The following is a 10,365-nucleotide window of genomic DNA, read 5'->3' on the forward strand; positions in this document are numbered from 1 at the left end:
TGTCTTCCCTTCCAGCCAAGAGTCTCCTCCCTGGAGTTTGAAGTTTTAGGCTCTGTCCGGAGAGGCATTCCTCCACTCTTCTTATCAGCCGCTACCCACCTTCAAAAAAAATTGATTAGTCTCAGCTTTTTCCCAACCGAGATCCGATACTTTCCTCAGGATCAAACGATCCTGAAAGGGGCGGCGGTGGGGGGGGGGATAACCTCCCCCCCACACACACAACAACCAAAACCCAAACCCCAGCAACAACAAAGAGGGAAAGTGGAGTTTAAAAGACTCCTAATCTTCAGACAGAGGGACACCGGGATCGCACCTGGGCGTCCTCCATTCCAAACAAACAAACAATGTTTAAATAAAGCCCATTTATAAAGGGAAAAGAAGGCAAAACTGATTTATGCTCGATTTTCCTTCCGTGTAGTTAGAAGGCGTGGCTCCATTTGCGAGTTGTACATCTGTTCCCTTCACGTGACGTTTTCCTAAAAGCTCGAACATCTGGTCAAAATAAACCTCTTTCAGGTACCTGCTTAACTTTTCACATGTCAAAAGCCCTGCACCTCTGAAGCTCCCCTTTCCCCCACGGCTGCTTTGTGCGTTGCGTTCCCCCGATGGTTTGTTTCTTTCCTCACAATGCAAAAAAATAAAATAAAATAAAATAAATTCTTGCTGTGAAATATTAAAGTGCCAACCCCCTCCCCTGCCCCTGTCCCCAGTTTTGACCCCCCAACAATCCCATCTTTTGCTTGGATTACCAAAGGTAACATCCCACACCACCCTAGTGTAATACTCGTGCGTTGGTTTCTGCTCCGGACCAAACAACGGAATTCGAAACAAAACACACCCCCGCAATTCTGGCGTATGCTAATATCTTCCCTGAGCTCTTCCCTATCGGAAACACTCCGCAGGCCAGGTGTTGATAGCTTAATCGTCTAAATCCGAAAGCGAGACACTTTTATTCTGTTATTAATGTTTTCGCCTTGTTTTGCAGCGAGATGTTTTGGGAATGAAACTCAACCCCGGTCTCTTGTAGGTGTTCTCAAAGAGCTCGAGTTCAACTGGTTCAGTTCCTTTAAGTTTCAGATCACATTATAAAAGTCATTACCGACGTGTTGGTTACTATATACGACAAAGCGATGTAAATAAAAACGGTATAATCCTATCAAGGAGGACATTAGACACAGGCAGGGCAGGGTCTCACTGCAGTTTTCCCACTGGACTGTTCCAAACGATTTTGCTATTTTCTGTTGGGTTTTTAAAACGTGTGTTACTATTTGTAGCTCTTTATTATTCCTACTTTGTAAAACTGTACAAAGCCTTCCAGAATTCTTATCACTTGGCCCTTTTAAATGGTAGGCTTAAAAACAGGGCAAGGGGGGAATTCGTGCAAGTGATTTTAACCTGCTCCACCTTCAAGTGACCTGCCAAATGCTCTTTCTTATTTTATAGACATCTGGGAATTCCATACATGCCTTAAACTCCAATTACACACCTTCTTCAAAGGACACGTGCTTTGATTTGCTAAGAACATTAAGCGGACTGAAGTCTAAAGAAACTGGCGCAGAAGTTAATGTAAAATGCATCCTGTGCAATGTTTACTGCAGGCGGATTGTGTTGTTCAGCAAATAAAACAAGCTCTGGCGCGAGCTAAATGTGTGCGCCTTCTTCGCTGTTAGCCACATGCATCCCATGGCAGTTGATTCGGGTCATTTTTTTCCCTCCGACTTCCAAAAGATACTAATTTATGGCAGAGCCCGCTTTTCACAAGGGGTCTGCCCCCAGCTCGCAGGGATGCAGGTGAAGTGACTGATCGTGCGAACAAGAGCACCCAGGACCCTGGAGAATGGCTCCAAAGAAGCTTCCGCCTCTGTTTCTTTACCGTTCTCTTTCGATACATTCTGGGGGTTCAGGGACCGATCCTGCTCCCCGTAGACGCCCTTTGACGGCAAAGGGACCAGGATCCTTCCCCAACTTTTACAATTTTTTATCCTCTGTCTGCTGGTCTCTCTTTTTAACGAGAGCTTGTCCCAGCTACAGCATCACCCCCTCGGTTGCTAACTCGGTTGCTAACGGTGGGAGGGATCGGCACTGTATTTACCCGCCAGGTCCTCCCTATCCACACGCAGGGGCAGTGCTGTTTACCCACGCCGCAGGTGAACCCCTTTTCTCTACTGAATTCTGTTTGGCCTTCCGTCACATTTGTTCCCCGCACGTTTGTTTGTTTTTCTTAAAATTACAGATGCAGGGGAAACCGCCTGACATCATGAGAGCGGGACAAACGCTCACTTTGAAGGATTCCTGGGCAGGACTTCAAGTGAAATCATATGCCTGAGAAGAATTTGATACCGGACTAGAGAAAATAGCTAGTTCTGAGCTTGCCAAACCGTGGAATGTGCAAAATGCTCCACTCTCTTGCACAAGGCGGAGGGTAGCGCCCTAAGAATCTCCATGGAATAAACTGAACCTCAAAATTGCGAAGCCGTGAGCTTGTTGCATTGGGCAGAGAGATACAAGCTATACATCTGGGCCCGAATCCTGGAACCTGTACTCGCTCTATTAGCCTACAGGCATGAGTAAAGGTTCCAGGATCCGGCCCCTTGTTCCCCGGCTTTCCTTGTAACGGACATTGGGATTGTTAGCCTGCACAACTGTCCATGAATTGCCAACAGGCCACGTTTAGTCTGTTCATAGCTATGGTAACAAAACATGGGAACATTATGTATGGGAACCTCATCTATGCTACATTTTGTTCTGGAAATAAACTGTACAGCTTTGTGCCTTGCAAAAAGAATCAAAGACAGAGTCAGTTTTTGATCGCAGGAGTGCTTAACATGCCCAGAAGACGAATTAATATTTTCTTCAATAAGGCTGAATCTGATTGAATAGCTCTTGGTTCAAGTGTAGGGGGCCACACAGTAACAAAATACCAAACGGGAAAGGTCACGTTTGTAGTTTTAAATCAGGGTCATCTCGTTATTTTTTTTTAAATAAAGATAACGATTGATACTAGACAAAGAAAACAGACCCATTCTAATGGGAACAATACACATATTGGGTATATGGTATTTGCCACCTTTTTATAGTGATCACTGCAAAAGATAGATTACATTTCCTCCTAAAAAAAGGTACAAGGCAAGTAAAGATAGTATATGCAGTAATTAAAAATGTTGAAAGTGACTTGATTCCCCCCCGCCCCTCAGCGTATTTCAAGTTGCTTGAAAGAGTTGATGTAGATTGGGCCAAATTATGCACTCAGTTATGATGGTGTCAATCAGGACAAACGACATCCAACTCAGCTGATTTATTCTGGATTTTTCACCAGTAAAGTGCGAGCAGAATCCCCTCCCCCATGTTATTATTCACTTGTCTGCTTTTTTATTTTTAGTAAATAATCTGTTCCGTAAATTCCCCATTTCCTTCCAAATTACCCAGCAGTTAGTTACCTATTTCTCTCTTTTGCAAATTTAGGACAAATTATTCTTTTCACCCATTTGTCATGATACTCAACACATTTTCTGGTGAACCTTCCTCTCTCTAAGAGAAAAAAAGCAAAAGCTACAAGACATTCCTCTTTTCACCATCCCTTTACGTAAGCAAAGGTAGCAGAGTAAGCATTACCTTCTCCTTGATGGTGGGCTCTCATCATTGCTGGAGCTTTTCAAGAAATCTGAATATCAAGCGGTCAGACCTTGATGGAGGGAGTCAGAAATCCACTTGGTAGGACCACCGAAAATAGCGAATCCCTCTCTAGCACACACAAAAATGTCACCCTTCTTTCCGGTGCTTAGTGCTGGGACCACCACAACCCCAATCCAATTGTCAAAGTCCTCGCTAATCCTTTAATATAAACAAACACTGCAGGCTTTCTACTGTAAACATTGCGCACTGGTCTAAAATATGCACGATATTAAATTCATAATACCGTTATGTCAGCAATATATGGTAATATGTGGATATGGAAACAAAAACAGTCGGGCAATAAAGTAAACTCAACCTGGGCTAAGCAAACATGACTTGTTTTGAGTAAACACACCCTCTTATTTACCCTAGACATTGACTGAATCTGTTCAGCAAAAGGAAATTATAGTTTGCAACCCAAACGCCTTTTGTAAGTTAGTACTACAATTTGATCTAGAGTCTTATTTAGGAGCTAAACAGTGACCGCCCACTTTCCTGTTAGTATTAGCATATTGATCACAACCTGTAATTTACAAAATAAAATAAACAAAGCATTGCTTGTCAGTGTTGTGGTTTGCTTTATATAGAAATAACAGCTATAGCTAGCTATATAGATTAATCGGTGGAATACAATACAAATACAATGCTACCGATGACTATACTAGAGAGACTGGCTATTTTTAGTATTTTAAATAGCTATCCCTTCCACAATTATTTTGATCATTGAAGCCCGAAGATATATTTTCCTTTACAATTGTAGTTTTACCCTACGTTAGATTTTAAACCATAAAAAGCGGAAAAAATAAAGACGAGGATGCTTCCTAAATGGCGAAGCACTCCTGTTTATAGTCAGAACAGGAAAACGGCGTTAGGCTATTATATCCCACCCCCTCTTACAACTAAAAATAAGGCTTGTAAACCTTGCAATTAAAATATTAAAACACCCCCTTCTTAATCAAACCCAAATATCCATTTGGTTTCTTATTCCAGCCTTTTTTTTGACTTCCCCTTTTCGGTTTATGGGCCTCTTTAAAACGGATGCGCTCCCTGTCCTCGACTCTTTTTCAGTTAAATCAATACAATTTGCTGTGCACAGAGCGATGGCAGGGGGCATGTGCCATCTTTCTGGCTTACATTTCGGAGGCAAATGGTCTGGGAAAAGAATACCATTACTTAGCTTGGTGGCTAAAACAATTCCGTTCTTCACTTAATGTAACGTTATTTGGAGTTCTTATTAAAATAAGGAGACACAGAGAATATCCGACCCCAAAGTCCAATGAGCACTAAAGTAGAATAATAAACCTGTCTCTATAAATAACTCGCCTGTGTCTGTCAGTAGCTAGTTTATTTGCGTTTTTCGCCCCGTTTGTTTATATTAGTGCCCCCTCTCTCTTGGGTGTCTTTACTGCTCAACAAGCAGGTATTTATCTCCAGCTTCAACCCAGCTTTTTTCATATAGACCAAACTTTAAGGTTCTTAAAATTTCAATCATATTTATTTATTGCAGAAAAATAATATACAATGATATTTACAAAACAACCATAAAAATATGAATGCATTTAGACACCGGATCTATCTGCATTTTAACATGGGTCATCAATAAATAAATAAAATGTTTATTTTTTTTTCTCAGAGGAAAAAATAATAATAAAAAGTAGGAACCGGGTAGGTTTGTGTATAACAGTTTGAGCCCAGTTTGTTTTCCCCCTAAAAAGTTTTCATCTCTAACGTTTGTTTTGTTTTTTCATTATGACCATTCAAGAACGGCGAAAGTCCACAATAATGTATTTTCCTTTCATCAATGGCTCATAGGCACGACCTCTTGGGAATGCATGCATGCAAAAAAAAATTAAATTCCAACATTCTTCGTCAAAATTAAAAAAAAACCCAAAACACTGTTCAGACTTCTATCAGAATGCAGAGATGTGTGGATTGTGCAGATGCCTATCTGGGTGGTCACTGTCCAAGCACCCTTGCCTCTTTCTTTCTTTAAGTGCTCCCCACGCCCTGCTTTGAATTTGGATATAGCTCTTCTCATTTCCAAGAAAATCCTTGGCATAGTTTATTTTTTATTATTTTATTTTTAAAAATGGTATCCAACTTCAGAGTCTCTAGACTGTCCATTTTCTCCTTCTTTGGGAACAATGTCATCTGCAAAAACCCAGAGAGGGGGAGGAAAGGTTTGTTACTGATTCTTTTTATTTAAAAAAAAATGTATGCAGAAGGGAAGAGAGCGAGCGAGCGAGCGGTGCTGTTTTGCCTGCGACACAACTGACCGTGATCCAGCACAGCAACACAATCAGGAGGAATTAAAGCACCCGGCGGTGGGGGTGGGGTGAGCGGGGGGACCATAGCAGGGGGAAAGGAATTGGGAAACGCACACTGGGAAGTGTACCAGAGACACCGATTCCTCTTTTTAAAAAGCGAATTTACACTGAAGGTTTGGTGGAGGAATAATCTCTCTCTCTCTCTCTCTCTCACACACACACACACACAGGACAGGAAACCATCCGAACCCCCCACCTTCGCTCATGCAACGTTGGCTGAAGCGCCCGCGTTCCCCCTCGGAAGCCGCCTGTATGTTACACCCGCCCACGCTTTGCAAACGTCCCGAGTGGTTCTGGTGCCCGGCTCGAGCCCCCTCCCGGGGCCGCTTGGCGGGGCACTGGCTGAACAGCAGGCCCCTTCCAGACGTCCCCCGCTGGGCACCCAGCAAGCGGAGCCCTCCCAGATCGCCAGCGTTGGGCTCGCTCGGTGCAGGCCCAGGCCCAGCTATTTCCCAGCTCTGCCCCGGGGCTCCCTCCCCCCACGATCCCCCCCTCCTCCAGCCCCACGCGCGCAGGGATGGGCTCGCCCCCGGGCCGCGTCCTGCCTTACCTAGGTCTCCTTCCCTGGGGGTGCGGGTGGGGGCCCCTCCCTGCTAGTGGGATGCGGACATGGACCAGGCGCCCTCCATCCTCCACACGGAGAAGGCGTAGCTGAGCCGCTCGTGGGCCACATAGCTGCAGCTGGCCATCTTGGAGTCCAGCTCGTCGCTCTGTAAGACCTGGTAGAGGAAGTCGATGTACCTGGCCGCCAGCTTGAGGGTCTGGATCTTGCTGAGCTTGTCCGAGGGCAGCGTGGGGATGATCTTCCGCAGGGCGGCGAAGGCTTCGTTCAGGGACTGGGTGCGCTGGCGCTCCCGCACGTTGGCCATGACCCGCTGGGTCTGCAGCTCCTCGTAGGACTGGGGGCTGCCTCCGCCGCTGCTGCTGCCGCCGCCTCCCCCGGCGCCGGACTTCTTGCCTCGCTTGCCTTGGGCCGGGCTGCACGGCTCCTCCCCGGCTCCGACGGCCGCTCCTGCGCTGCGCCGGCTGGATCTCCGCTTGCGCCCCCCTCGCTTGCCGCTGGGCTGCTGCTGCCGGTCGGGCTCCTCTTCGCTGTTGCTCAGGCTGTCGTCGGCCGGGGAGACTGGAGAGCTCGACTCGTCCTGCTGCATCATCTCTGGGGGGGGACACACGACGCGGGCCCGGAGGGGGGCAGGGAGAAGAGGGGGGCACCTAACCCGCCAGCTCCCCCTGGATCGCGGCTTGCGGGCCTGCGAGGAGGAGGAGGAGAGGGAGGAGGACCTCAGTTCGGGGGGTGGGGGGATGGCATCAGGATCCAGGAGAAAAAACACACCCCACCACAGCCCACCCCTCCCGATCCCTCCTTGGAGCCCCTTCGAGGTGTCTGGGATTGGGAGAAAGTTGCAGACTTGGAGGCTCTTATAGCTCCTGCTGGCGGAAAGTTTGGGGCAGCGGCGGTGTCATCGGCCTGACGTGGAGAGGAGGGACTTTGCTGAGCTTTATAGGGACGTTTCCGCTCCCCCTTCCCCCAATTATGTTTCCAAACCATTCACAAGTGATCTACCCCCCTTCCTCCGTCTGTCCCTCCCTCTCGGGCTCTTCCCGTTTACACGGGCGCTTCGGGGGGCTTTGCCACTGCGCCCTGAGCCCCGTTAATAATGGGGAGCTCGGCCCTTATTGTTCGGGCTGCACAGGGCTCGTTGTCCCAGCAGCAGCAGCAGCACGAGCAGCTGGGGCGTTCTGCCGCTCTCCCATGTCCCCCGTGCCATGGGCAGCGTCTTGCAGAACTGAGGGAGGGAGAAGAAATGAACAAGAAGACGCAGTGTGCGGTGCTGGCACACACACCACTCGCTCCCATCACCTCTGGTGCATGGGCTGCATTTCCGGGGGAGCCAAGGATTTCTTGGGCGGTCTGTCCTATTAGGGTGATGTAATCTGCGAGGGGGAAGCCTTCTTCTGTGTAAATATGGAGAAATACTGATATTAGCTCATTTCACGCATATCGTGGAGTGCTGCTTCTGCCTCGGGGGGGAAATACATAATTGACATAGTACTGACAAACAAACCCTTCGCATCCAGAGGGAAGTCAGTGAGGAGACTGTTGTACAACTCCTCACCGCTGAGATTTCATTACTGGTGATCGGGCAGTAAGTTTTCCCTCTCTCAAAGATGTGTTGTGGGGTGAACAGAGCGCCAATCTGCTTTACATTTGGGTTTTTTTAGGTTTGCATACACAGGTCTTGGTCCTCCCCCCCCCAGTTCCCTACCAGAAAAGCGCAGGTGCTGTGGTTTTTTAACACCTCAGCTGCAAACCTTAGAAAGCCTGCGTTGGAAAGCGAGGAGTTGCAATGCGACCAGTCAATATTTTAGATCACTGCCTCAGGAGAGCGCGAGGCTTTAATGCAGGGTTTACACAACACTTTATTAGATCTCGCTTCTCAGCCGTTTGAGTGGAGTTCTCTGTCTGCCTGGGCACCTTGTCGGAAGTCAAAGAACAGGACAGTACCATGATAGTCCCGAATTTACGTAGTTCGCTTGTTATGTCGACGCCGTTTGCGAGGGAAGCGTTCATTGATAAAAATCGGAATCCAATGCCCTGATTTCTTTTTGCATGGCTTGAATCTTTATCGCAGACATGCATAATAGATACTATTCTAGTTGGCGTTTAGAAATAACTGTGCGAACTGGCTACTTCGTTGTTATTTTATTATTATAGTTCCGAACAATGAGGTTGGACTCGTGGTTGCATTTCCACCGCTGATTTAAACAAAAAATTGCTCTATCCTTTATAAATAGGGGTGTGAAAAGCAGATGGGTCACTCACTGAGGAGTGATAAAGACACCACACCGCTCCAAGAGCTGCCTCGCACACGCTGACAAGGTGCAAGTGCAAAGCGCTAGTTGTCATAATTTCATTGGCTTTGCGAATATGGCCCGCTACAATGACCAATAGGCCTTTCCCATTTGACATGGTCATCCTCCCTCAGAATGAGGGCTTGCCTGGGTGGGACTATTTTATCATTTGTTCCCAAAGGGAGTATCTGCCCAACTCCCAGTAGTAATCTAGTACTTCTGCTTTGATAGAAGCTGGCAATGCAAGAGTAACCTTTGCTAGGATGACAATGACATATTTCTTTATTTCTTTCTTCCACTATGATACAGGCAGTAAAACTGTAAAGTGAGTGGTATCGGAGGGCAAAATGTAATCTAAATATTATCTAGCCAGGAAAAAATGGTGAAGGAAGGTGGGGGGAGGACAGAGAGTCCATAGTATTAGTAAGCTAGTCAAAGAGTAAAACGCTGTAGCCTAAAAGGATGCAATCAAAACAGTTTTGCCTTCGCAATCATTGATCTCCGTGGCTTGGTTCTGAAAGAAGTGACACAAATCGTTCACCAGAGCACTGAACTTCGAGCGCGATTAGTAGCGCATGGCGGTAGTGGATGGGGCAGGAGAGTCTAGTCTGCGTGTTATTCGTTAATCCAAAGAACACGTTGAGAGGAAAACCCATGTGAGGATCCTAAACAAACGTTCTTTTATTTTCCACCTCAAAGGAAAGGAAAACAGTGGCTAGGGAGAAAGTGATCTTTTTGGATGGATGGACTTTAGGGTCAGTCTTCTCTATCTAATGAAAAACTCAGGGCAAGCAAATGGCCATAGCTAGCCGAATAAATGTTAAAAATGGTCAAGAAAAGAAAGAAAATCTCCTATGGGGTTGCTGACGTGTGCCAAGATCAGTTATTTTCATATTGCAACTCGTGTGAAATGCACTGTTTTCTTAACCGCACAGGGGATTTTCAGCCAACAGTTGCATTATCTGTAATTTATACCCTCCGATCTGCTATAACCACCCAACAATCGACATCAGATTGATTTTTAATAAACCACAAATCAGTTGCTAGAAAGAGAATTAAGCTAAGTCCCTTAAGGTATTGCCAGCACAAGAACAAGTCTGGAAATCGAATGCATGTATGTTCTCACAGCATGCAAAGGTATTATAAGCGAGCTGCTAGGCGGACTAGTTAAAACGGCGAAGGACTTTCCATTCTAAACCCTTCTTTTCAGCTGGTCTGAAAGTTTTCAAAAATAGCCTTTCGAAGTTTGAAAGTTCTCTTGATTTCGGCCCAAAGGTGAGAGGTTCCTCTGTGTGTGTGTAAAGTTCAAAGAGAATCAGTTCAGTATTTTTGAATTATGCAACTGCAGGGGGGGAAATGCAGAGTTTTCCACTCAAAAATATATCTTGGCCATTTTGTGTGCTCAGATAACATGAAACTGTCTTTATTTAAAACCTGTCAGCTGGGATTCCTCAGCGCGTGGTTTCGATGGGAGGTTTGCCTGCGCGAGGACTGAAGGAAACAGTTCCTGGGC

General features: G+C 46.3%; 1 protein-coding gene across 1 annotated transcript; it reads right to left on the reverse strand.

Annotated features, from left to right (window-relative positions):
* Positions 1–5,256: 5,256 nt before the first annotated feature.
* TWIST1 (twist family bHLH transcription factor 1) lies at positions 5,257–7,408 on the reverse strand. Its single transcript, XM_039526155.1, has 2 exons — positions 6,550–7,408; positions 5,257–5,823 (listed from the first exon to the last, which is right to left on the reverse strand). The coding sequence occupies exon 1, from the start codon at positions 7,151–7,153 to the stop codon at positions 6,593–6,595; it is 561 nt and encodes a 186-aa protein (XP_039382089.1). The 5' UTR covers positions 7,154–7,408; the 3' UTR covers positions 5,257–5,823; positions 6,550–6,592.
* Positions 7,409–10,365: the final 2,957 nt, after the last annotated feature.

Source organism: Mauremys reevesii, linkage group 2, assembly GCF_016161935.1.
Source record: "Mauremys reevesii isolate NIE-2019 linkage group 2, ASM1616193v1, whole genome shotgun sequence".
Classification (NCBI taxonomy): domain Eukaryota; kingdom Metazoa; phylum Chordata; order Testudines; family Geoemydidae; genus Mauremys; species Mauremys reevesii.

Bases quoted from the DNA above. Each gene is read 5' to 3' on its own strand.
- TWIST1 (XM_039526155.1), bottom strand. From the start codon at position 7,153: ATGATGCAGCAGGACGAGTCGAGCTCTCCAGTCTCCCCGGCCGACGAC.